Source organism: Penicillium longicatenatum (genome assembly GCF_028827895.1).
Source record: "Penicillium longicatenatum strain IBT 33135 chromosome Unknown contig_2_segment0_segment0, whole genome shotgun sequence".
Classification (NCBI taxonomy): Eukaryota; Fungi; Ascomycota; class Eurotiomycetes; order Eurotiales; family Aspergillaceae; genus Penicillium; species Penicillium longicatenatum.
Window position 1 is genome coordinate 1,974,698 of NW_026643120.1, and position 26,277 is coordinate 2,000,974.

Genomic DNA, 26,277 nt, shown 5'->3' on the forward strand with positions numbered 1-26,277 from the left:
CTTGCCTCACCCCGGACCCCCGGATCACAGGACATTTGTACCAATAATACTACCGGTATTACCCCCTCAACTGCGACTGTGACCGTCAGAAGATAGTGGAGCACGTCACTTTTACTTTATCCCCACATCGTGGTGTTGGGCATTTTCACCGTCAGCGACCATGGCCGTAGAAATGGGCCCAGCCGCCGACGTTGATCTCTATCAGGCTCGTGCAGCCCTACAGCACCAACAAAGTCCGCAGGTGTCAGTTCCGCGGGAATTTATCACACAGATTGTTGAGGAGCTCATCCAATGTCGCGAGGCCCACTCATCCATCGCGGAGATCGAGCGGGAGTGCTCACATCTTCGGAAGGAACTACGCAAACACACCCACATCAACGAGGCGTTCCAGAAGGAACTGGGTGAGATCGGAGAGATCATCACTCAAGTGGCTCATGGAGACCTGTCGCAGCGGGCCCGCATGCACCCGCTGGAGATTTCGCCTGATATCGCCACCTTCAAACAGACCATCAATACAATGATGGACCAGTTACAGGTATTTAGCCAAGAAGTCTCTAAGGTGGCTCGCGAGGTTGGCACCGATGGAGTCCTGGGCGGACAGGCGAAAATCGAGGGCATCAAGGGTATCTGGGAGGAGCTGACCGTCAACGTCAACGCCATGGCAAACAACCTTACGACCCAAGTTCGCGATATTACCACAGTCACGACAGCGGTAGCGCAGGGCGATCTCACACGTAAGGTGCAAGCAGATTGCAAAGGCGAGATCTTGTTATTGAAGAACATTATCAATTCTATGGTGGATCAGCTACGGGAGTTCGCCTTTGAGGTCAGCCGTGTCGCTCGAGAGGTCGGATCAGACGGAACCCTTGGCGGCCAGGCAGTGGTTCATGGCGTGGAAGGAACTTGGAAGAATCTTACCGACAATGTGAATCGCATGGCCTCGAATTTAACGCAGCAAGTCCGCGAAATTGCCAAAGTGACAACTGCTGTGGCCCGGGGAGACCTGACCATGAAGGTGACGGCAGATGTCAAGGGTGAAATTCTAGATCTCAAGTTGACGATCAATTCCATGGTTGACCGACTGAACCAGTTCGCTTTCGAGGTCAGCCGAGTGGCACGTGAAGTGGGAACAGATGGTACGCTAGGTGGCCAAGCACAAGTGGAGAATGTCGAAGGACAGTGGCGGAATCTCACAGATAATGTTAATACGATGGCCCAAAATCTTACTATGCAAGTCCGACAGATCTCCAATGTGACCCAGGCCATTGCGCGTGGTGATCTGAGCACTAAGATCGAAGTTCATGCCCAAGGGGAAATACTGACCCTGAAGGAAACGATCAACAGCATGGTGGATGGCCTGAATCAATTTGCACGTGAGTTGAAAGGTGTGGCGCGAGATGTGGGTGTACGAGGACAACTAGGTGGACAAGCGAATGTGAATGGATCTCTTGGTATCTGGAGGTCGATTAGTGAAGACGTCAATACTATGGCAGACAACCTTACGTCGCAAGTCCGAGCCTTTGGAGAGATCACAACAGCAGCCATGAGCGGCGACTTTACATCACTCATCACGGTGTCTGCATCTGGTGAGATGGACGATTTGAAACAGAAGATCAACAAGATGATATCGAGCCTACGTGATAGTATCCAACGCAATACTGCTGCTCGCGAAGCGGCTGAGTTGGCCAACCGTAGTAAATCGGAGTTCTTGGCGAATACCAGGTTTGTCTTCGCCTCCAAACCAACTTCGGTCAACACTGTGAAATTAACAGACAAATAGTCATGAAATCCGCACTCCAATGAATGGAATCATCGGACTGACTAGTCTAGCCCTCGACACCGACGATCTTCCCGCCTCTGTTCGCGAAACACTCAGTATGGTGCACAGCCTGGCTTTCAGTCTTCTAACAATTATCGACGATATTCTGGACATCTCCAAGATCGAAGCAAATCACATGAAGATTGAAAAGACTGCATTCAGCTTGAGCACTACTGTGTGGAGAGTGCTGAAGGCCTTCGACGTGCAAACAGTTGAGAAAGCATTAAGCTTGATTTACTCAGTCGACGGCAGTGTACCAGACTACCTCATCGGTGACGCCTATCGAATCCGGCAAGTGATGATGAACTTGGTTGGAAATGCTGTCAAATTCACCGACCACGGCGAAATTCATGTTTGCATTAAGCATATACAGGATAGCACTTGCGCATCCGATGAAGCTACCTTTCAATTCTCAGTTTCAGACTCCGGCATTGGAATCGAACAGAGCAACCTGGGTCTTATCTTTGACAAGTTCCAACAAGCGGATGGATCCATGACACGGCGTTTCGGGGGCACCGGTTTGGGACTCGCCATTTCTAAGCGCCTTGTCTCCCTCATGGGTGGTGACATCTGGGTCACATCTAACCCGGGCAAAGGAAGCACATTCGGATTCACTTGCAAATTGAAAGTCAGTGAGCCTCCAGTAGCGCTCGCTGAGCAAATCTTGCCTCATCGAGGTTGCCAGTTCTTGGTCGTCGGCGATGCAAGGAACACTGGATGTCCGGCTGTCCGCATGCTACAAGAGCTAGGTCTTCAGGCCGTGGTATTAACGCAAGATCAACTCAATCTGGGCCAATGCAATGGGAACATAGGCTCTGCCTTCAGCGCAATGATTGTTTCAACAATGGAGGATGCTCTCGCGTTGCGCGCATGTGGCCAATTCTCGCCTAACCCTCTTATCTTCATGGCCCCCGAGTTATCCTTGCCAATGAAGACCGCCGGTGCACTCGGTATAACAGCCTATATCACTACCCCTTGCCGGCCGATCGATCTTTGGAATGGAATTGTTCTTGCCATAGGAAACCGCCAAAACCATACTCAACCTGGATACACTCGCCCTCTTTCAATCCTACTCGCCGAAGACAATGAAGTAAACGTGAAGGTAGCCGTCCGTATCCTCGAAAAATGCAAACATCACGTCACTGTCGTCGGGAATGGGCTTCAAGCTGTGAAAGAGGTCAAATCGCGACGCTATGACGTGGTTCTTATGGACGTCCAGATGCCTATTATGGGTGGGTTTGAGGCAACCCAAACAATAAGACAGCATGAGAAGATCCAGAAACTCCCTCGAACACCTATTGTCGCATTGACGGCGCACGCCATGCTTGGAGACCGCGAAAAGTGCCTCGAATCTGGCATGGATGATTATGTCTCCAAGCCCTTGCAACCCGCTCATATGATGGAGACCATTCACAAATACGCAGCATTGAATATCTCACCATTACCAGCAGGGAAGACTTAAAGGGCTATTTGCTTGAAACCCATTTTCTTGAACTTGATGGCCTCATAGGTCGACTTCGAAATCTTGTATAAGCCCCGCTCTCAGAAGGAGATTCTCTCCTCATCATCCCCACGGGCCGATTCCACAATTACTATCGTCTGATGCGTTAAGCTGGATTTATTGGATGGCACATCTTTTGATTCGCATATCTGGGTGTATCTTTTTCTTTGACATCTTTCGGGCTCCGTGCACCTTGAAGCTACCCTTGATTATTTGGCGGTCATTCGTATCAGTAAACTCAGGCTGGGACGGAAGAGCCATAGTCATCATGTCCACCCATCCAATACAAGTACATATCACTAGGGATGGAACATTAAAGGAAACCAACTAGGAAGATCATTCCCTTATTCCTTTCCATCAAAATAAAGGATTATCACCCTGTGGGGGTTCTTCCATTCCTTTCGACAAGCATACCGGGCACGTTATTACAGTCGACCGTTCTCTAGAGACTTCATTAACAGGGGTTGATCATAAACAAGACAAACGGTAAATCAAACGGTAAATCAAACGCAAGAAAGTCAAATGAAAGCGATTCTCATGAAAGTTGAAGAGACAGGTGGAAACATAGAAAACAAAGGCTCAGAACTGTAATCCACGCTGTGTTGGATAATGAGACAAACCATGCAAATAAACCGACCCGTCCAACCTAACAATATCATTCCCGTCGACACGGCCGTAGACCCTTTGCATGAATCATCCGCTTAAAAGAGGAAACGGTCATCCTTGCCAGGAAAATGAACCTGACCCGCTCGAGCAGTCTTGTAGCGGTATCCAGGCTCTCCCCATTCCGGATCGTCCATGCTTGTGAGGTGGGCAGAGTAACGGTGGAACTGACAACCATACTTGGCGGCAAAGCTGGCATCCTCTCGGCTATTATGAGAGGAAAAAAAAGTCATCAGTATCTCTCGCAAAGAAACCTTGACGTCAATATGTAAAGCAGAACTCACGCAATACGCTCGAGATCCTCACAGAACATATCGATGAGCGATCCAGGGCGAAGACGGATAGGCTCTAGCCGGTATTTGGCATCACGCCAGCCGCCGGTCAGCACCCATCGCCTCAGAGAAGCGACGCAGTTGTTCCAGGCATCATCCAGATAATAGCGCATAGGACGAGCAACTGTGTAGCATCAGTATGTATGGTACTAGCCTAAAACTATTGAAAGGACAGCAGCAAATGACGAATGAAATATTCAAAAAAAAAATGTCAGGGGGGTTATACTTACTTGCGCCAGCGTGAGACTTCCGTAGATGGGCGGCCATATCAGCAGGATGGCTTGATTTGTAACCACACATGATGTCGGGAAGTTCAACAATGATATCACAACTGTTGATGTGAGCTATCATCTTTTGAGGGGATCATTAATGGGAAGTGTCACTTACATCTCGAAGTTGTGTGGATTGGTAAAGAGCAACTGGCGCGGGCGAGGAGGAAGCCTGCGCCTGGCCGGCCGTTTCGTCTCTTTGGACGTGATATCTAGCCCATTAATTCCTTTGGCTAGATCATCGGGGTTAACGGCATTTTTAGCTCGAGCAGCCTCCTCGACTGCAGCTGCAGCCTGTGCATCTTTTTCAGATTCCACAGAAGCCATAAACTCCAAAAAGTTTCGAAGACATACGGTTTCGTCATCTTCGACAGTTTCGATAATGGGTGGCTTCAGGACAACATTTGGGTCAAATATAGGGCCTTTTACCATGGTGAGAATGATCTTAGTTATAACGAATCGCGTCTTGAATGAGAGGAATTTGACCTACCATGGCAGAAACCCCAGTACGGGTGCGGGTTTAGGGCATAGAGGACCAGTGGGTTATCAAAGTCCCACCGCGTGAGCTTGGGGGGCCCGACAGCGGCGTTGCTCATAAGATACCGCATGAATCTCTCTCGCATGTTCATGATGCAAACGAAAAACAAAAAAGGGTTCCAAAGGGGTGGTGAGGGTGTGTTGCGCGTAGCGCGCGATAGACAAACTCTGCGGGTAGAAGAAGGAAGATGAAAGGAAAACAAGCAGTACATTTATTTTATACTATTGTTTGATCTGGAAACACGCGGTTGAAATGCAAGTATCTAATTGGTATGATCACGCCTAAGTTCCTAAGTACATTCTCGCCATTTCTCTTAGTCCTCTCAGTTGGGGCTCAACCACCTCACACTGGAACCATATGTTGTATCTTCTCGCCTAGTGAATCGGACTCTTCTCGGCCCATTCCAGGATTCGCAAGTTTGTAGTTCTTCCATTCAATCTCTAAGATTGATTTGGTGTCCTCTTGCCTCCGTTTCCAGAAGTCCTCGTCGAACTTGACCCGATGTTTCTCATACCCTAGATACTGATCAAACAGCTTCCGTAGCCTTGAACCCTCGACAGGCATAACCGAAGGCATTCGGCTCTTGACTGAATTCCAGTGTAAAAAGCTCTTAATAGGATTGGATATGAAGTCTTTCCATAGACCAGATCCTATTTTTTGGGACTTGTTAACTGCGTCTCGTAACTTTTCGCTAAAAGCGAGTAGGAGGGCTACCGCAATGATGGCAAAGGAGGCCGGACCTAAGATATGAAATTAGAGATTGACCTCAACAATGGAGTAGTTCTAGTGACTGTGTCAGTCGTACCAGCTATCGCGAACATCTCTCCCAGTGGCAGATTGGTCTGTTGGTCGCTCCATTCCCGCGCATTCATTCCAAAAAGAGATGTAAAGAAAGACAGTGGTAGGAAGCTGGGAATATTAGCAATTACAATTAGATCTGCTGAGTTGAACGAGTCATACATGACAGTGAAGATGGTAAAAACCATCAGCGATCTTGATTGGTTTTGCGTCTCTTCTGCCTGCCAGCGCGCCATCTTGGCCTCATCAACGTTTGCCTGCTTTTGTTTAAGATCTAGCAAGGTTTCCACCTGACGATTAATTTATGTTAGTGAATGGAAGCTCAGACTAGCACTCGATATTCAAGGAACGCTGATCTTACCGCTTTCTGAGCCAGGTGGCTATTCTCTTTCATCTCGCTAAGTTGCGATCGATACTCATCAATCCTCAGCTGCGCTGCATCAAGGAACATTTTGCCGCAACCATCTCGATCGAAGTACTTCACCATGCTTTTTATAACAGTATCTTGCTGATCCAGAAGCTTTATTATAGTCGCAAGCTCATCCTCAATATCCCGGAGTTCCAGGAGAACAGATAAATCGTCTCGATTCCGTCGTGCCGATTGGCGATCTCGCTGATCGCGTTGCGCAGCCGTCATGAACTTTCCTTCGACAGTTCGATCATGATCAGCGGGTCTGTTGGCGAAACCACGGTTACGGAAGCGCTTGAAGGATTTGGTTACCGATTCCGTCTGCATATTCGGCTTTAGTAAATATCCATCAACTGCGGTCAGGAGCTAGAGCATACCAGAATACTGATAGATTCTTCAAATATTCTCAGAACCTGCAGGTCATGATGGAGGGTCCGGTCGAGAAGGACCGTCACAGCATGCAGCATGATCAGAGCCGCAAGATCGCCGGCTGTTTCAAATCGACGAGCCAAGTCTCCATTCAACTCGTTATAGATGCTACTGTGCAGATTTGACTGCTCGAACAGCTTGCCCTCGGAGGTAGTAGCTTCTTGATTGGGGAAAAAGGTCACAATGGTCTTCTGGTCTACAATCCAGAGCCATAGTTGATCAACCATTAGTACATTACCATCCATGAACTCTGCTGGCTCCGACTCCTCGGGGTCATCGCTCGCGGCATCGAGATACTCCCGAAGTTGTTCGTCCAGACGAGCCGGTCTGCGCGTGCGCTTCCATAGCATCTGATCATCATCCCGAGCCACTGTTGATCGTAGATTTGGGTATCCGAATTGGTCGAGTGTACGTCTGAAATGGATGGGTGGTTCGCAACCGAGATACTGCCAGATAAGCTGGGCCTCTAGACTTGACTTCGCAATTCGAGGGGGAACTGGATGAGAGCGACCTTGTCGCAGTCTATCTTCGACTACTTTACGACGCTGGATGAGGTTGCGGTATGTGTCCCAATGAAGCTGGATCGTTGGTTAGTAGGAAACCAGGGACGCTTGCACGTTGGACTCACATAAGGCGCCTGTCGTATTATTAGTATTACGTTGTTTTCTATTTTAATTTGATGGATGCCATCGGACGTTACTCACATAGAGGGCCAGCTGGGGATCTTCAGACGCCCCGGCCTTCGGACTTTGAGATACATCCATCTGGCGCGCATGGATACATTGCGGCCGAACAAATCGAGCATGCGGTTCCAAATGTCGAGCTCGGTTAAGGTTGAGATACCAATTCTTGTCATTGATGAATTTCCTCAAGCTGTATTCATGGCACAGGTCAGTAGAGAAGCCTCCCGACGCCATAGATAGATCTTACAAATGTTCTTCATGACGGTCTTTACAAGCTCGCCGAATTACTTGCGATACCCATCCCGGATGAGTATAGGGAACGTGAATCCAAAGTAGTTTCTCAGTGTCGGGCTCGGGTCGATCAAACCGAGGAACTGAACGGGGAATATCTGGCGCATCTCCATGTTGATTGATAAGCCCCCGCGTGGAAAAAGGAACCGCTAAAAGCCCTGCGCTTTGAGGCGGCGAGGTTGAGCTCCTATAAATAGTCAATGGAGGTCTCGCAGACTAGTACCTTGACGGATATCTTACGATGCTGGACGGGAACTGCTTCCTTGTGAGCTAACGTCAGATGTGTTGCGCCTATGGGCACGCAGTTGGCTAAGACCCAGTGCTTTGGCGATTGACGATTTCCGTTTACGCTCAATTGGTGGCGGAGGACTCTCGCTCAAAGGTCGATCGCGATCGAAATACCCATCCCTCCCTGCTTCTGTGATATGAATCTCCGGAGAGAAGTGATTTTCGGGTGCTATAAAACTGCGACTTTGTCGCATAGGAGGTCGCGAAGGTCTAGGCTCGGCATTAGCATGTTGGGTTCCCTGCTGACTTTCAAGATGTTCAGAGTGGTTCTCATGCTCCGTGTCTGCTGGGAGATGTGTGAAGGAACGGCGGCTGTCAAAGCTGCTAAGAGATGAATCATCTAGCCCCAGAAGTCGAGTGCGTTTCAAGCGTCCTCGGAGGCATGCGCCTGGGCCCTTAGCAAGATACTCCTCTAAAGATACGTGTGTTGACCACATCTTTAGAGGAGTATCATCACTGACGCCCAATGCAGCGTCCTCAAAGAACCCGTTGATCTGCACCATGACTGCCTGTTCGACGTTCAATGGAGTGTCTTCATGACCAGAGAGCTCCACGGCTAGATTGACCGCATCAGCCAGCTCGATTAGGAAAGCATCGCGGAACGCCTCTTGGCCTTGGAAAGTCGCCGTTCCGGCATGGTCTGTAGCCATAGGCGTCTCCTTTTCATGTTCGATGTCCAATAATCCGGATCGGATGGAGGTAATAGGAGCATGAAACTCCATGGTGCTACCAAGCTCAGAGTCCGATATAGTCAAAGTTGAGTCAATAGTCTCCAGAAAAGACCAAACTTTCATATCAGCCGACAATACCTTGAACTGATTAGAGAGATGCCAGAGTTTCTCCTGTCGGGGACGAAACTGCTCTCTAAGAGAAGCGGGAATATCCTGCTCAAGATGTAGCAAATCACGGATACTAGGCATGTACTCTTCTGCAAATAGATAACTCGAGCCTTGGTGTGGCGTGGCAAAAAAGGCGATGCCATAGCAGCTGGTCAGGATCGCCTGGCTCGGCTCGGCCCGTGAAGCCGAAGACAAACACGCCTTCGCCACGAGGCCTCCTGTGCTATGGGAGATGAAGAACAGTGGCCGACGACCACTGTGATGTTTCCGCTCGTCCATAAGGAGATTTAATAAGCGTTGACCTAGACCGTCGATTGTGTCATGTTCATGCAGGTGCCCATGGTTGTACAACAGGATCCGTGCCCTAGGCATCCGATGAATCAAGTCGGTCCGGAGCCAGGGCGTTTTTGAGCCTGCTGCAGTCCATGTTCTTTGATGATGTGCTCCAATAGGTGGCACGGCAACGATGCTGTAAAATGTTAAGATGGCCCCTGGTACGAGCGGGGAAAGGGTCCACATACTCCACGTTTGTCTTCGACACGGCTTGAATATGCTCGAACCACGGTGGGCGTCCCGGCCCGGACGATGGCGGCATGATTTATGCTTATCTTTCGGATAATATGATGCTCCCGACGCAAAGGATATCCTTGAAGAAAGAAAAATGCAGGGATGGGGCCATTTTTAAATCAGGGGGTCTTTCAGCCTCAACGATCAGATGAACACGCCCGGCACGCATCCTAGTTCGCCCTATTTCGGCTGTGCCCGCTGATCTCTGAGTCAAAGCACCCGGGCTAAATAAATACGACTGACTAGCTACAGTCCCAGGAGAGAAAGAATATGCGGTCGATCCACGCATCATCTACTCATGTTACATGATTCCATTCTATGAATGTTTTTTCTCAGAGCATGTTTGTTCATCTTGAATAACAACCAGATGGGTACCCAGGACTCAAGTATCGGACTCAGGGCCTGGGTAGGTACCTAAGACCTGGTCTGAGGTACCTGATACCCTATATCTTGGAAGCCACTTTACGTAAAATATGAAGTTTATACATTTCATAATCAGGAGCAGATGATATTCTTCCCCAAGATGAGATTATGTCCGAGCAGAACACCTTATATACACAGGAGCTTTTTGATCCCAGAAAACCACTCCACATATGCATTAAACAACAGAAAACCGACGCATACTCTATCATTTGGCTGATGCGGTATCAAAGATGAACGCCAGAAAGAACAAGAGAGTAGGGATGGGACGACCGAAGGACGATCGCATGCATTAATAGTACAGAAGAGGAGATTAGGAAGTTTCGTGCCTGCGTTCATTGACCTCTCGGGCCATGCGCTTCCCCAGTTCGTAGGTAGAAATCATGATTGCGCAGGCTGGCGCGACCTTAAGGCAGCGAGCTGACCAGCCACGGAAGAGTCCAGCCATACCTTCTTCACGAAAGATATGGAGGAGAAATTTAGGGAGAGAGAGCTGCTCAGGGACAATAGCCTTAGGCACCAGAGTGGATTTCTGCGCGGTAGCAACGTGGTCGTCCATATGTCTGTAGACCTGCTGTCGCGTCTTGCCGACATCGAAAGGCGTTGTTACCAATGCTGCGACAGATCCCGAGGTGGCACCGGCGATGAAGCTGTCAAGGAATGCAGTGGCATTGGTGGGAGCATCGATATCAATGCCTGAGAGACTCGGCGTCGGCTGACGCGCCAGTTCCAGGTTAAGCTTGACCTTCTCATATCCCCACCAATAGAGACCAGAAAACGGGACATCGCGCCACATGGTCAGCGACAGCCCACGCCAAAGAGAAGAGTACCCTTTGGCATTTGTCATCTGGTGTAACCCTTGGAGAGTGGCCTTGAAGTGCCCAGTCCCGGTGCCTGGGGTAGCTTGAAGCCGGGTGCGGAACATCTCGAGAGGACTAGTGATGGCAGCAGCCGTTGTCCTCGCGATCGCACCCCCGATGAATGGCGCATAGATATCCGGGACAAGCTTTTTTACTGGGCTATTGTCGTCGGCGCGCAACCAGTCATATCCTGCGAAATAGATGATATTTGCAGGAATCCCCATCATCAAGGTCGCGCTGAGACCGCGCCATAATGTGGAAACACCCTCGTTCCGAGCAATCTTCCGTAAACCATCCAAAGTCGACGTGAATGTGCGCCGCTGTGTTTCCTCGACGGCACAGTCCAACGCGGGATGTGTCTGATTTCCGATCGTACTGGCCTGGGGGCCTAACATGCACATCTGCGCATTGTCTCCTACCCAAAACACTTCACGGCAGCACGAGGTGATTCCAATATTCGGAGGGAGATTCTTTAAGGACTGGGTTGTATGTGTGGTGTATTGTGAAGTGTTCACCATTTGCGATTGTGATTGTAGACGTACTCGTACGACATCGAGAGGGGTGACTATACCAAGTATTAGTTATGGCTTACATCTTGAGGACCTTGCCGATCAGGGACATCAACTTACCGAGAAGTCCAGTCAAGATGTTTCCGGCCGACGCAGATATCATTCGTTGTCCGATGGAGATATCATGATTGGGGGGCGCAGCGCCATTGGCCGGGGGAGCGACCGGCCCTGTTGGAGTGGACATGGGAGTCTCGTCAAACTGGGACGCCCATGACGTCCCTGGAGAGGAGTCGATCTCTTTAACAAATTCGCTACCAGGAGGACCTGGAGGGGTATGAGTAGCGGTAAAATCCAGCCCGGTCGGCATTCAATCGATAGGCACCGCCTGGAGATAATTTGGCGATACTGGGTGCTTGCGACGCGAGCGGCTGAGGTGTAGAAGAATGATGCGTCACGTCTTGAAGATTTTCGGGGTTTTGCGGGAGGTGGCGAACGGAGATAAGCTTCCCGGCTTTCTCTCTCTTCTACACTGCTCACCGAATCTCGAGGTCTCACACTTCGGAGAAACCAAAACTCCTCTTTCACGATCAATGGCGTCGACTGCAGTTGTTGTTTAGTTTTCTTTTGTCCTTCTCTTGTGCTTTGATCTTTCTGTCCCCAGTGGACCCCTCAAGTGGGCTTATCAATCGCGACCGATCTCCGAGACCGGACGCCGGCCCCCCCCTCCCGCCATGGCAGACAACCCGGAGCTTGAGTCGTTCCGCCGCAAGTGGCGCGAGGAAGTTGCTGGGAGAACTAAACCTAGAGCTACCCCTCCATCTGTGGCTCCGGACCCGCAGCTGACGAGGTTTCCACCAAGGCAACATGAGGCGTCTCACCGCAAGGACCTTGAAGAAGAAGGGCCCCCGCCGGCATCTTTTGATCCCGAGGAACTGGCCCAACAGGTTGGGCAGTTGACCGTGAAACCAGAGGAAGAGCTTGAGGAAGATGGATTTACCCGGAAAGATCATCATGAGCCCCGCTCTGCCTTGGAGCATTTCGAGCGTGCAGTCGAGAAGGAAGACGCAGGCAACCTGGGTGATAGCCTGCATCATTACCGCAGGGCCTACCGGGTGAGTGGCATTCTCTAATACGCCACTTATACATGCATTTGAGTCTGACTCTTGCACAGCTAGACGCAAGTGTGGACAAATCTTACCGGAATAAGCACTACGCCCACGTGTGGAAAAAGCCTGCGCAGCCTGCACCCGGGACAGAAGCTGTTCGGGCAGATGCTGTCCCTACAACGACTACAGCCCCTGTTGAAGTACAAAGTGTTCCTACGGCCGAATTGATTGCATCTTTTGCCCACCTACCCATTCCCCAGGCAGAATCGCCTGTTGAAAACACTCCTCCGCCACCATGCCCTATCGCCAAGATGCCTTCCGAAGTGATAGGACAGATTTTGCGATATGTTGCGTTGCGGGACCCGGCCACATTTGGCCGAGTGGCTTTGGTTTGCAAGCGGATGGCATATCACTTTGCCCATGAACAACCAATCTGGAAAGCAGTTTGCCAGAATCCTGAGTTTGGGTTTGCAGGGATGCATTACACATTTGCCTGCGATATTTATGGAAATCCAATCTACGCTCTTGATGGCATACGGTACACACCATTTCCAGAAGGAGGCCCCTTGGAAATCCCAAAGCCTCTTTCTTCATGGAGTCAAGTGTTCCAGTCTTATCCACGCATTCGGTTCTCTGGTATTTACATCAGTACTGTTAACTATACCCGGCCTGGTGCGCAATCAAGCCACCAGACAGTGTCTTGGAACAGTCCCATTCATATTGTGACCTATTACCGTTACCTTCGGTTCTATCCGGACGGATCTGTCGTTTCTCTGCTGTCAACCACAGAACCGGTTGACGTGGTGCCCCACATCAATAAGGAGAATATGATGGCCGCCCGAGCTATCTCGCATAAGCAGCACCAGCGGCAGCTTGCAGATCAAGGTCAGTCATTATCTGGTGCAACTGATCCTGTGCCTGCAGTTGCGATGAATGCGCTGAGACACGCTCACCGCGGCCGCTGGTGCCTGGCTTCCCCTGTTTCTCGCCCAGAGACAATTGAAGGGGAGAATATGCAGGCAGGTCCAAACGGGCCTGACGAGTCCTCGGATCCGCGAGATATCGCTGTGGAGACTGAGGGCGTCGACCCGAAATATGTCTTTACAATGCACTTGAGCTTGCGGTCCCCATCTGCATCTAAATCCCACGTGAACCCGTCAAAGAACACAAAGCTGGTCTGGCGCGGCTTTTGGAGTCACAATAAGCTCACTGATGACTGGGCAGAGTTTGGTCTGCGCAATGATCGAGCATTTGTTTTCCGACGCGTGAGAGGCTGGGGCGTCTATTGAAGTCATTATTTACGATATAAAAACGAACATACAAAGGCATAGATATAAATTTTGAACGGAGTTTCGTGCACTATGGAAGACCGGTCCCTCCACAATATTGCTTCGATTCTGAGCTCTCATAAACCTACATTCTGGAGTTACAGTACTTTGGTACTGCATGCTAACCTGAAGACTACCTAGCTATGGGTAGCGGGGCGGCTGGGGAAATGGTCAGCGCTAGAGACAATCCATAGATGGAGACGTCGGACCAGGTGATTCATTGCCGTGTCTTATACGAGGCTCGCCCGATAATGCTGTCGGATGTTGACCGGATAGGTAACATAGGCCCCATATGGTCTGCACACCACCAAAACAGGCTGAATTAAAAGAGGCAAATGTTCTACGACGTCTATTCTACTATGCTCAACGTTATGATTGGCCTAGATGATTGTGCCCAGCTACCTGTGGGCCCTGTGGGTCTTTCCTTTGGACCCTGGAAAGACTTTTTTTTGGGGAAAGATTAGGCACTAACGAGTGCAACCCTAAGGAAACCGCCCGCGCCAAGAAGCTTGGAATAGCACTAACTATCAGACCAATTATCGTTATACTCAGGGGTCCGTTCTAATTGATTTGCTTGATGCACGCCTTCCGAAAAGCCTTGTACATGTCTCGGAAGAATACATTGCGGCTCTGTCCTAGAATATAAATACTAGGCGGATTCCGGTCCCTGTTTCCAATCTACTATACTACATCTATTCCTCTTCATCTATATTTGACCATGGCTTTCTTACTTGCTGGTCTCTTGCTCCTGGCTGCTGCCCAGGCAGCTACTGTTGAACCGGTTGCTCTCCACTGCTACAACCTCCCCATGTGGCAGGCCACCGGCATCTCGTCTGGTTTCTCTGGCCCTTGGGCTCTTATAGTGGATCAGTGTGTTAATACCACTGATGTTAACAATGCGTGCACGATGGAAGGATTCCGAAGCCGGTCTTCTAGTATCGACCAGCAGGTTGATAAGGGCTATGTAAGATATTCCTTCCCGTATCATAGACCTCTTGTTTATTAAATGTATGCTAACTGGAACGTTAGATTGGAATTGTCGGGCAACAGTACAGTGCCATTACTCCTCTGCGCTGCATCGAGGACACCGGCTTTGTAGTCAGCGTCCTCACCACCTCGGGCACCGCCGAGTTCAGGACTGTCAACATAACCGACGTGGCATCCGAAGCAGACATTGGATACGGCCTGGGTGCGGATACCGAGATGATCCAGGCATACAACCACTACATTGATGGCGTGAAGCAGGACGGTATCTTCATCGGTGCGCATAATGTCACCACCTGGGGTATGCAACTCCAGGGTGGCGCGGGAGCGTGGTGGAAGCTTCGGCTTCTGGGCCCGGGTAGTGAGGATGCCTCGACTGGAAATGCACTGAAGGACGGAGAATATCAGACTTTTATCCGCATTGATGGAAGTTAGATTGTGTTCTGGGCGTCAGTGTGAGGTGATGCATATATGTACAGTACTTCATAATTGTGGAATGGAGTGTGGGAAATAATTCTTCACGTTCCGGACTAATTATAAATGATTGGGATATTGTGCTATTAATACAAAAAAGAAACCCAAAATCTAACACCTGCGCTTTTAGTTCCTCCAATTAATTAGTGATTCTTCGTCGTCGTCCACAATAACCACCATCCACACTCCTACTTGACCATTACTGGCGATCAAAGGCGTGCAATGAACCCAGCGGTTGCGACCCTCAGTGTTGAATCGGGTGACCCATTTGATTCGTGCTGTCACACTGCGCCCCTGCATCATTGCCTCTACAAGTTCATCCTTGACAGCAGCAGAACTACCAATGCGAGAGAGGAACGATGACTGAAGCATGCCAGGAATTTGGAGAGACGGGGATGTAAAGAGGACGCGGAAAGACGGATATGGCCGAACAAGCAAATACTGTAGTCACCACTAAGCCCTTGCTCATGACACCAGATATAAGGGAGGACTGACTTACGTTTTCATACACACCGGCAAGAGACCCACGGAGTAATGGCGACTTCATATCTCGCAGACGAATCGCTTCTTTCTCGCTATCCATGGAGCCTCCACGCTTTAACCATGTCCGATGGTTCTTCGTACTCGTCCGGCTGTTCGGCGGCTGGAAGAGATCGCCACCGTGCTCTTGAACAGAATTCAATTCGCGAGGACTGAAGAGTTCACATAACTCCTGGAACTCGTCTTTTTGTCTGGGTTCAGGCATCTCTGCCACACTTTCCTCGTCAGGATCGCGGTATCGGGATTGCAGGTCAATCAAGGACTCCATCTGTGCGCCGTCTAGTGCTAGTCCCGACACGTCGATTTGCGCCCCAATGAAGTACTTGACGCGACCTTGGCTGTCGCAAAGAGGAGAACATTGAAGAAGGTTCATGAATGGTGAGCCATCACGGCGATAGTTGAGAAACAGCTCAGAGTGATGACGACACTCTTTAATTGCCTCTCGAATGCGCCGAACACTGTTCGGGTTTGTCTTTGGTCCCTGTAAGAATCGACAGTTGCGCCCGAGGACATAGTCCATGCCATATTGAGTTGTTCTATGAAACTCCTCTGAGGCAAAAATGATAGGATTGTCAGGCCTTGTTGGATCCGTTAAGCAAAAGACTTCCGCTAAAGCATTCGACGTATCCCGGAACTTCATTGGCAGTGTGCCACGAATACGTTCCTCGACAATCTTGCTGGTGATGGTGATGCACCTGGACGTAATAAATGCAGGAAGTTCTTCGGCGGTCAAAGCACGCAGGCTATCTTCGACTCGTTGTTCCAGAGCTTTGTTGGCGGTGTTCCCCACAGCGTCACTGTTCTGCTGAACAATCTGAATAGCGGCAGGAGGAACGTCAACTGACAAGCGCACCAGCGCATTTGCAAATTCAATTGCCTTGAAGGCTTTGACGGCATTGAGGTAGTAGGTGAGAGTGGAGATCGAGCGTGGCCGCTCTTCCAGAAGAAATTCACGGAACCGAGATAGGTAGCGCGGATTATTGAGAATATGTAGCATATGCTCGGTGCCGAACATGACATCGGAGACACGCTCCAGCTTGTGGAGTGGCGCATCGTCGCCCTCGAAAGGCGCAATCAAGTCATAAGATGCGCCTTCCTCTTTCACTGGGTGAAACTCTTCGGCATCCTCGTAGGGATTAATTTGCTGGAGCAGAGGGAGGTCATTTGTAATAGCCACACCCATACCCATGTTGATGTCATTTGTTGTCACTGTTCGTCGCATATTCTTGATCGACGACCTGGGCGTGGGGTATATTTTCTCTTCTTCAATGGCGTCGAGATTTTGGGGCCGACTTGGCGGACAAGGGAAATCGTCAAGGATTTGCTCATTTCTTGGATGCGATTAGCGGTGAGCAGATCGGAAAATGAATTGTTCATTAGTTACCGTGAGCTTCTCCCTGATTCAGAGACCCATTCGTGATACTCATCCGGCAACGTCTCCGTAAATGAACGCAGAGACTCGGCGTCAGGACTAGTCAGTCCGGCATGGAAATCTGAAGCTGCCATAGTTAGGATAAAACAAAAAACAGTTTCTTTATTTCTTATTCTGCAGTGCAACTCCGAAGACTGGGGAAACTACCTTTTCTTTAATACTTTAATCAGACTCCGCCAACGGACGTGCGTCTTGATGCATCAATTGATCGACTGTGTTCACAGCGCAAGTTCTACTACAGAGCAGGGGAACCATGCGAACAGAAATTTGTGGCATGGCAGGCAAGACAACTATTACGAGGGCGAGTGGTAGGTCACAATTGGTAAATTGGCGATCGATCGAAGCGCGGCGGCTCGTCTCCACGAGATCGGGGTCGATCTGGGGCAGTGATGCAATGGTGCAGGAAGGGGTATGGTTCAAGACCTTTTTAGACGTAGAATCCTCGATGATCAGCGGCAGCTTCCGAGTCTATCGAATTTTACGTTCCGCGGCAAGACTTTTGACGTAGCGCGTTGTTCGTGGTGATTGGCTTGCATGGAAATGGATATATCGAACTGTTCAACATGCAGTTCGTGGTTACATTGACCATATGGCCGCGGGGCAAAGAAAAGCAGGTTCATTGCAGGCTCGCAGCGATTGGTCTAGAGTTTGGTTGCACAGCACTCGGGGCATGTTTAAGCATTTCCGCGGTTAATCGGTCGCGCTGTGTACATGAAGGCAACCCCTACGCTCGTCCCCTAGAGATCAGCTCGGCACAAAGTACGAGGTCTGAGCACTGGCGCAAAAGAAATCCGGGCCTAGATTTGCGATGTTGACAGAGCTCGACCCGACTGTCTGGAACCGCCGCATAGGACGAGAAGATCGACACGACGACGGCGACTATTAAACAATGCCATGTTGAATGTGGATATAGTGTGGAGGCTGTGGGCACCGAACCCGGGATCGGGAGATAAGACGGCTTATCGCCTTATCGATAAGAGAAAATTTTCGGGATCCGATTAGCTGTCGCGGGCTTCTCCATGTTGACGCCTCATTCACAATGCCCGAAAAGGTCCATACTCACTTTGGTGCTGAAGAGGAGTCGGCTCCTAAGCAGACTCCTCTAGCAGCGGCGTCAGTCCCCGAGGAGACTGGTCGGAAAAAGAAGCGAGGTAACAAACGGAAGCGCGACGAGCCCGCCGAACCCCAACCGCCTCGCGATCATGAGCCTATCCAAACCAAGAAACCTGCCTTAGCCCTTCCATTGGCCAAAGAAGCGGTCCAGTCGGAAAAGAAAACAGAGGAGGTCTCTCAACGATCCTCGAAAAAGACCGCGCCCAAGGGGAAATCAAACAACAAACCCAAGTCTCTCACCGATACCAAGACCAACTTCACATCCCTCCGGGAAAAAGCCAGTATCCTCTACGAACAGCGAAAGAAACTGCCAATTTTTGGACATGCGGATGAGATCAGAACAAAGCTTCGGGAGCAAGATGTTATGCTCTTGGTTGGTGAGACTGGTAGCGGAAAGAGTACCCAGATCCCCCAGTTTCTGGTGAACGAATTCTGGTGCCGACCAACACCAGCGAAGGTCCCGCAGAAAGATGGCTCCGTCAAGTCAGTGACGGTGGGTGGTTGTATCGCGATCACGCAACCCCGACGAGTCGCCGCTATTTCCCTGGCCCGTCGTGTGGCAGAGGAAATGGGAACGCCACTTGGATCATCATCGCCGGCCAGTAAGGTTGGTTACTCAGTGCGATTCGACACATCCACCTCGCCGAGTACCCGGGTCAAGTTTTTGACAGAGGGAATGCTTCTGCAAGAGATGCTGCATGATCCGTGGCTTACTCGGTACAGCGCGATTGTGGTAGATGAGGTCCACGAGCGAGGTGTCAACGTTGATCTGACTACTGGATTTCTGCGAAACCTGGTGTCTGGAAAGCGAGAAGGCCGCGGCGGAGTCCCGTTGAAAGTGGTGGTCATGAGTGCTACGGCGGATATGGAAAGTCTACTTGGTTTCTTCCAGGAGGGATTCAAGAACCAACCCCAAATCCAGAACGGTGAAGCAAATGGTAAGACGGATGAAAACACCGACGGAGAGAGCTCCAAGCAGATCTCTGTCTGCCATATTAAGGGTCGCCAATTCCCTGTGAAGACTATATACTCGCCAGAGCCTGTGCACGATTACGTCGATGCTGCTCTCAAGGTCATTTTCCAAATTCATTACAAAGAGCCGACGCCTGGTGATATTCTTGTATTCTTGACTGGTCAAGAGACTGTGGAAGCTCTGGAGAACTTGGTCAATGAGTATGCCGTTGGGATGGATCCCTCTTTACCGCGGATCCAAGTCCTCCCGCTTTTCGCAGCCCTTCCTCAAGTTGCCCAACAGCGAGTCTTTGCCCCCGCCCCGCCTCGTACCCGTAAGGTTATCTTAGCGACTAACATTGCTGAGACTTCCGTGACGGTGTCTGGGGTGCGGTATGTGGTGGATTGCGGTAAAGCAAAGGTCAAACAGTTCCGTACTCGACTTGGTCTGGACTCTCTGCTAGTGAAGCCCATTTCCAAATCAGCTGCCATTCAGCGAAAGGGTCGTGCTGGTCGTGAAGCGCCTGGCCAATGTTATCGTCTGTACACCGAAAGCGACTATCTAACCCTTGATGAAACGAATACCCCCGAGATTCTCCGATGTGATTTGAGTCAGGCACTCCTCAACATGAAGGCTCGTGGTGTCGATGACATCGTCCGATTCCCCTTCTTGACGCGGCCTCCGCGTGAGGCACTTGAGAAGGCTTTGCTTCAATTATTGGGTATCGACGCGCTCGACGAGTCCGGTGGTATTAGTGAGGTCGGCTTGAAGATCGCCAAGCTGCCGCTTACACCCACCCTTGGACGAGTTCTGTTGGCGGCATCCGAAAATGGGACCGAGTGCCTGCTTGACGTGATTGACATTATTTCCTGCCTCAGCGTGGAGAACATCTTCTTGAACACCACCTCCGAGGAGAAGAAGGAAGCAGCCGAGATCGCCCGTCGGGATCTTTACCGGCGCGAAGGAGATCATCTGACGATGCTATCAACGGTTCGGGCCTACGCGGGTGAGAATGTTGACCGAAAGGCATGGGCCGAGCGACACCTGGTGTCGCATCGGGCGATGCAGTCCGTCATGGTACGTTTCTATCGTGAATCTACGCAAGTCGCGACTACGTAAGCTGACAAGCATACTAGGATGTTCGGAAACAACTACGCAGTCAATGTCGCCAAGCCAAACTTTTGCCTCGTGATGACCGACTAGACCAACATTATGATCCGTCGCCGGTGCTCATCTTGCAGAGCTTCCTGTCTGGCTTTGCGACTAATACTGCTCGCCTTGTCCCAGATGGTAGCTATCGCACTGTGGTCGGCAATCAGACGGTTGCGATCCATCCTTCCAGTGTCTTATTTGGCAAAAAGGTCGAGGCTATCATGTATAACGAATTTGTGTTCACGAACCGCAGTTACGCGCGGGGTGTGAGCGCGGTACAGATGGACTGGGTTGGTGAGGCCCTTGCTGGCCAGTGAAATCTACAGATGTTTTTCCTGTTTGGGACGTTATGCCATGTATCTTGTATATACCCCCCGATAAGCGATCATACTATGCATATCCAGTAATTTCCAAAGTAGGGGTAGAAACACCAGAGATCCGATTAAGATGATAGATGCGGGCGATCAGCGTATCATTGCATTTCTCCCTGTTAGTCAGTCCGTAAATCGACAGATCTTTGTCGATCCCTTTCGCCACTCCACGTCAGACATGACTCGTTTCTTCCGTAGCTTGATTTCAATATTGCGTTAATTTATTTGGTAAAATTTAGGACAGTCAGGGGGCTGTACGAATACACACTACTGTAAAATCAACCTGTTCTGCTGGGGAAATCACACGCGAGCAGTCACATCGCGCTAAGTACAACGTATGCATCTTCTGGGCTGACGAGGCGCCCGACATAATCCCTGAATGCGTATTCCCCTGGTGTCTCACCGGTTCCTATATGGCCAAAAGCTTTGCTTTCTCAACTCGACTTTCACCTCTATCTCCTCCCAGCAAACTGTTTTGACAGTGTATAGAGTGGTCCGATACCGCTACTTGAATCATCCGGGGCTCCACCGCCTTATCGCCGGATTTCGTTATCAACGCATCATCATCCCCCAACATCACGCTTGTCTTCGTTCTTCCTAGATTCTCGTCCTCTCATTCTACAATATTCGAACCGACCTCTGTTGAGTGGGAAATACCATTTTCAACGGACTCTCCGCATCTGACCGCCTCTGCGGTGTTTCGTTGCGGGGGAGATCCACATCATTAAGGAACCTTGAAAGCCTTATCTGGTCCTGTGCCTGCCCGAGACCAGCAATCATGGCATTCCGGGTCCCTCCCCAAGCTTCTCGAAGGAGAACCTCATACTCGACCCCACAGCCCCCTCCTCCTCTCGATATCATACCTTCTACTCAAGAACAGCAAGATGACGACACAACACAATGGGTACTGTTCTCTCCGACCGCCCATACGCACACGACCTCCACCGACCGTACGCAGACAGCAGGAGCTTCTCGACTGAGTGACTTTGGCTCATTTGGCACCGCAACTCGATCCGCAGCTGGCCTGGAGGGTGATGCGGCTGACGACGAGGCCTTGGAAGACCAGCTGGACGAAGATGGTACCGAGTTGGATAGCTTGGACGATGGGTTGCATGCGTTTCGCGCCCCGTCACTGCCCGCCACATCCCCCGCACGGGTAGATCAAGGACCGGCGGCCTTGCTTCCAGCCCACGATGGCTTAGGTAGTTTCCAAGCGTCGAGTCAGCTAGCTCAAGAGCAGCTCTGGCAGCATGAGCAGTATAATCCTCAACGGCGGCAATATGCCTCCCCCCGTCGACGAACAAGTGTGCAACGGCATTTGGATACGGTTGATGAAGGGGAGACAAATATTGAACGCGACCGCTGGCAGCGGATCGAGCAGTGGAGGATGGATCAGAGTCGGGCCTTGCTGCAGGAGATTGAACGCCAAACTCGGCGGCGGAACAGTCGTGTTAGTGGATCAAGTATCCATGATCCTATTGAAGAGATTTCACCAGCCCGGATCACTGGAGCATTGCCAGATGCCGCGTCTGAACCAGAAGCAGAAACGGAAGCGGACCCGGAGACAGATGAGACCTTCTGGCGCCGCATTACTCGGAAGGTGATTCGGGACTTGATTGGCATCGATGACTCTTTACTCTCTGTTATCTTCGGGGAATCATTACCTGAGGGGCCACACTTGGCAGACCAGTCTGGGGAGCTCAATATGGAGACTGTTCTGGCCCGCGAACCGGATCCAGATCGGTCAGACTCACCTATATGGCAGAGCCATGTACTTCAACGCATTGCACACGAGCTTGGGATCTTGGTACATCAGCTTTGCGAACACCCGGGTGCATTTACAACTTACTACCAGATGACCAAGGATATCACGAGTGAATATGCAGGCATGTCCCTCGACCGCTTGGCTGAAAGTGGGCTCTCCCAAAAGCCTACTGAACACGCAGACTCAACGTCTGCCAATACGGAAATCGATGGTTCCATGCCATCCCCTCAATTCATCCCCACTCTTCGCGAATCAAACCGAGAGCATGAAGCACAATGGGGCATTGAAGAAGATGATCCTGCAGCAGACCCAGTCTCTGAATCTGCCCGGTTGCAGCAAGAGCAAGAGTACTGGGAACATGGCCTGGATGCCATGATGGTCTTCCGCTACCTTCGTACCCGCTTCACACGCCGAGGATACATGCCAAATGACAAATACACTTCAACGCCACCCCCTCGCAACACACAAGATGCCTCTCGCCGCGCCGCCATGATCCGCCACCACCATCCCCTTGTTGCACGGGCACATTCCTGCTCCCAAACGCAAGCCCGTCGGCCCGCTCAATATGCAGGTGTTACAGGTCCTGTGGGAGTCTCATCACCCTTACTCCGACCCCACCTTCGTCGACCCAGCTCGAGCTGTGCGAGTCAAAGTGCGAAGATTTCAGCTATCTCTAGTCGCCGAACCCTCACAGGATCAAGTCGCAACTACTGGGACATCGGTGGTAGTGTCGAGAGTAGCAGTGCTATTGGCGTCGGAGCTGGGCTCGGCGCATGGGGTGAGGTGTGATTTATCTGCCGTTTATTTTTGACATTTTTACTGGAGTTCATCGGTGGTTATATACCTATATCATCTCAAGAAACTACATAACAACAGGAGAAGCGGGTTTGAATTCGTGTTTGAAAATAAGTGATTCGGCCTTTTGGCAATTTTCGGGCGCGATCCCATCATGCCGATGGCTTCACAGAGATCCGTTTTCTCTATAGCCATTCGAGTTCTGTTCATATCCATGGCTCTCCATTCCTGTCTGGTATCCAGATGCCACCTAGCGTTATCCAGGCATGCTGCACATACTTTGAAAATACATTACCATGCAATAAGTACACCCAAGTCATGCGTAGTACTATAATGTATTTCAAGGCTGAAAGGACTTGTGTCTCAAAACGGGTTAGAATCAATTCATAATGATTTTACGCTACTCAATATCATAAACGAGTCTTGTATAATTTTAAGCGGAGGCAAGAAACGACGCCCCAAACAACGGTCTCTCGCCTCTCTTCGCCCTCCATTGATTTGTAGAGCGTATAATCTCACTACAACCTCGAACAATCCAACCCCATTTCTTCACGAACCCCGGTTGAAGTTCCCAATTTCGAATATCAGAAGGATCACCCCAAACAATCAGCCCCTGAGGATCAGGTGAACCTCCATCCCAGAAGCCCATAACATCCGTGCATAGATCTTCATCATCCCATTCGTTTCCCGCCCTCACTAGATTATCTCGCATAAGAGGACAGGGGAACAAATCAATCCAGGTATGGTGCTCATTGCTTTTCTGGAGAGTTGTTGGAAGCATGTTCGGCCGCGTTGGTACGACCTCCTTTGCCGGCCCTATCGTGTAGAACGGGGATACTGAATCCTCTTGCATCCATTCCCAGGTAATCCCTAGAGACGCCATGTTGCACATGAAGGCGCGATGAACATTCAGTTTTGTTAAGGTGAGGAGGTGGTTGGATAATGGACAGTTCATGAGATAGCTATTGTGAAATGTGGCGAGTTGCTCTATCAATGCCTTTCGCTGCTGGGGACATGGCATTGTGTACCAAAGTGTCAAATATGGGGCGGACGAGAACCGTTCTGCGCAGGATGTACTGTCTTGACTCGAAGATCGATTGCTGGATTGAGGGACAGTGGATGCAGCAAGTATTGCCAGCTGTTCAAGTTCCGTAAATTGTCGATTTGGATCTTGATGATTACTGAGACTATGCTCTATTTGAAGTGATTGTCCAGCTGCGATGGATGGAGACAAGAAATGAGGACTGTTTGACTGTCCATTTGCATGTCTTTTTCTTCTAGCCTCTTCGCCTGTGTACGGATATAGCTTAGTATATATGAATGCATAACTTAATGGGAGTAACGTACGGTGCCGTCGTTGATTTAATCGGTTTTGCCTTTTCCTGCGCTCCTTAGCATCGGCTAGGCCATGCCAATCGTCTGCCGAGGATAACTCCGGTTTGGTAAGCGGTATGCGCTCTTTAGTAACAACAGCAAGATCATGCTGACGGGCTGACATTTTGAATTCTGTTCGAGGTTTCGGGTTCTTCGGGAAGTGAAGTCTCCTAGACAGCAGAAGAGTTCTATGTTGCAAAATGCTGACACTTCGGCAGTTTAAAGATCTTGTTCTGCAGATTGCTGACACCATGACCCACTTGGCCCACTCACCTTAACCCTAAAGTCCGGCCCTTATTGCCGGCCTCCTTACATACACTGTATCCGGGCGAGTTGGATCACTTATAAAGAGCAATTCCGAACCATTCAGCAAAAGTCTACCTTTCCTGACGAAGTTGAGTCCAAATTTGAGACGATGCCTAACACTCCAGATTGGATGAGTTGGTCATCCTAGCAACTATTTCTGAAAGCTAATGGACTTCGGTCCTTCCACCCACTCAAATCGGGTCTTTGTCGCACCGGTGAGGAATACATCCTGGGGACCAAAAGCGCCTTTAGGCTTAGAGCCATCAAACAGTGTCCCACTGAGGAAAGTATGCGGGAAACCGTGATCGAACTCATAAGCCGTATCTATCTCAGCAATGTCACTTTCGCTCAGACGAACTTCCAGCGCCGGTATATTGCCCTGAAGATGCTCGATCTTTCGAGCGCCGATTATGGGGAACACGTAAGGAGCCTTATGCATGACATATGCCAAGGCAATATTGAACAAGGTATGACCAGTCTTTCTAGACACTTCGTCAAGCTTACTAGAGACCTGCTGGTCCCGAGCGGAGAGAGGTATGAAGTTGCGTCCAGGATTATGCTTCTTCCGCTGCTCATATCCTTCAGCTGTTTGGAAGCGACCCTGATTCAGAACGCCGTAGGGACAGATACCCATTCCTTCGTCCATTGCCATGGGAATGATATCTCGCTCGAAGTCACGCATCGCTGCGTTCCACATGCCTTGGTATACCACGAACTGGCGTAAACCGTGGCATCGGGCATACTGGTTCGCCTTGGTAACCACCCAGGCGGGGGCATCTGAAATACCCAAGTAGTTGACCTTTCCAGAGGAGATGAGGTCGTTTAGAGCGTGCATTAACTCTGGGATAGACGTGGTGTAGTCCCAGAAATGCACGTAGAACAAATCGATATACGTTGTCTGCAGATTTTGAAGCGAGCGCTCAAGAGAGAGGCGCATGGACTTGGTACTGTTACCATTGTAGTTCGCCCGAATGGCTTTCGGGTCATTGGAGTAAGGGCTAGAGTACTTTGTTGCCAGCACGATTTGGTCCCGAATCTTGCGGTCGGCCATCCACTCTCCCAGCCACTGCTCTGACTGTCCCTCGTGATAAGTGTTGGCGGTGTCAATGAAGTTACCGCCATCATCGTAGAAGGCGTTCATGATGTCAAATGCAGTCTCCTTGGTCATCTCACCATACCTTTCGGCATGTGCGAGACCAAAGGTCATCGCACCCAAGCATAGTGGAGAAACTCGGACGGATGCAGATGGTGCCAGCTGGCGGTAAGAAGATAGAAAAGTCTGGGGTCTTTCAGAGGTAGACATGGCTTCTGTGTCTGGAAATGAAAGCTTGAGTGGTAGATATGTGGGTAGATATGTGAAGAGAAAGATA

General features: G+C 50.3%; 11 protein-coding genes across 11 annotated transcripts; 5 read left to right on the forward strand and 6 right to left on the reverse strand.

The window, feature by feature from the left end:
- Window positions 1–160: 160 nt before the first annotated feature.
- Window positions 161–3,281, forward strand: N7484_003261 (CheY-like superfamily; the record flags this gene model as incomplete). The annotated part of the gene is made up of 2 exons (XM_057113681.1): window positions 161–1,722; window positions 1,781–3,281. The coding sequence occupies 2 exons, from the start codon at window positions 161–163 to the stop codon at window positions 3,279–3,281; spliced, it is 3,063 nt and encodes a 1,020-aa protein (XP_056973821.1).
- Window positions 3,282–4,021: 740 nt separating this feature from the next.
- On the reverse strand, window positions 4,022–5,213 carry N7484_003262 (uncharacterized protein; the record flags this gene model as incomplete). Its single annotated transcript, XM_057113682.1, has 5 exons — window positions 4,022–4,190; window positions 4,268–4,439; window positions 4,546–4,646; window positions 4,703–5,006; window positions 5,075–5,213. The coding sequence occupies 5 exons, from the start codon at window positions 5,211–5,213 to the stop codon at window positions 4,022–4,024; spliced, it is 885 nt and encodes a 294-aa protein (XP_056973822.1).
- A 251-nt stretch (window positions 5,214–5,464) lies between these two features.
- On the reverse strand, window positions 5,465–9,454 carry N7484_003263 (uncharacterized protein; the record flags this gene model as incomplete). Its single annotated transcript, XM_057113683.1, has 10 exons — window positions 5,465–5,862; window positions 5,928–6,031; window positions 6,083–6,210; window positions 6,282–6,650; window positions 6,707–7,336; window positions 7,387–7,395; window positions 7,463–7,631; window positions 7,689–7,919; window positions 7,973–9,328; window positions 9,381–9,454. 10 exons carry the CDS (start codon window positions 9,452–9,454, stop codon window positions 5,465–5,467), a joined length of 3,468 nt encoding a protein of 1,155 aa, XP_056973823.1.
- A 705-nt stretch (window positions 9,455–10,159) lies between these two features.
- Window positions 10,160–11,582, reverse strand: N7484_003264 (putative mitochondrial carrier protein; the record flags this gene model as incomplete). The annotated part of the gene is made up of 2 exons (XM_057113684.1): window positions 10,160–11,271; window positions 11,336–11,582. 2 exons carry the CDS (start codon window positions 11,580–11,582, stop codon window positions 10,160–10,162), a joined length of 1,359 nt encoding a protein of 452 aa, XP_056973824.1.
- A 364-nt stretch (window positions 11,583–11,946) lies between these two features.
- On the forward strand, window positions 11,947–13,610 carry N7484_003265 (putative F-box protein (Pof7); the record flags this gene model as incomplete). The annotated part of the gene is made up of 2 exons (XM_057113685.1): window positions 11,947–12,327; window positions 12,387–13,610. 2 exons carry the CDS (start codon window positions 11,947–11,949, stop codon window positions 13,608–13,610), a joined length of 1,605 nt encoding a protein of 534 aa, XP_056973825.1.
- Window positions 13,611–14,367: 757 nt separating this feature from the next.
- Window positions 14,368–15,068, forward strand: N7484_003266 (uncharacterized protein; the record flags this gene model as incomplete). The annotated part of the gene is made up of 2 exons (XM_057113686.1): window positions 14,368–14,613; window positions 14,679–15,068. 2 exons carry the CDS (start codon window positions 14,368–14,370, stop codon window positions 15,066–15,068), a joined length of 636 nt encoding a protein of 211 aa, XP_056973826.1.
- A 165-nt stretch (window positions 15,069–15,233) lies between these two features.
- N7484_003267 (uncharacterized protein) lies at window positions 15,234–17,153 on the reverse strand (the record flags this gene model as incomplete). The annotated part of the gene is made up of 3 exons (XM_057113687.1): window positions 15,234–15,548; window positions 15,607–16,978; window positions 17,032–17,153. 3 exons carry the CDS (start codon window positions 17,151–17,153, stop codon window positions 15,234–15,236), a joined length of 1,809 nt encoding a protein of 602 aa, XP_056973827.1.
- A 965-nt stretch (window positions 17,154–18,118) lies between these two features.
- N7484_003268 (putative ATP-dependent RNA helicase (Hrh1)) lies at window positions 18,119–20,613 on the forward strand (the record flags this gene model as incomplete). Its single annotated transcript, XM_057113688.1, has 2 exons — window positions 18,119–20,221; window positions 20,281–20,613. 2 exons carry the CDS (start codon window positions 18,119–18,121, stop codon window positions 20,611–20,613), a joined length of 2,436 nt encoding a protein of 811 aa, XP_056973828.1.
- Window positions 20,614–21,445: 832 nt separating this feature from the next.
- Window positions 21,446–23,221, forward strand: N7484_003269 (uncharacterized protein; the record flags this gene model as incomplete). The annotated part of the gene is made up of 1 exon (XM_057113689.1): window positions 21,446–23,221. One exon carries the CDS (start codon window positions 21,446–21,448, stop codon window positions 23,219–23,221), a length of 1,776 nt encoding a protein of 591 aa, XP_056973829.1.
- Window positions 23,222–23,660: 439 nt separating this feature from the next.
- N7484_003270 (DUF3425 domain-containing protein) lies at window positions 23,661–24,248 on the reverse strand (the record flags this gene model as incomplete). The annotated part of the gene is made up of 1 exon (XM_057113690.1): window positions 23,661–24,248. One exon carries the CDS (start codon window positions 24,246–24,248, stop codon window positions 23,661–23,663), a length of 588 nt encoding a protein of 195 aa, XP_056973830.1.
- Window positions 24,249–25,058: 810 nt separating this feature from the next.
- N7484_003271 (NAD(P)-linked oxidoreductase) lies at window positions 25,059–26,210 on the reverse strand (the record flags this gene model as incomplete). The annotated part of the gene is made up of 1 exon (XM_057113691.1): window positions 25,059–26,210. The coding sequence occupies one exon, from the start codon at window positions 26,208–26,210 to the stop codon at window positions 25,059–25,061; it is 1,152 nt and encodes a 383-aa protein (XP_056973831.1).
- Window positions 26,211–26,277: the final 67 nt, after the last annotated feature.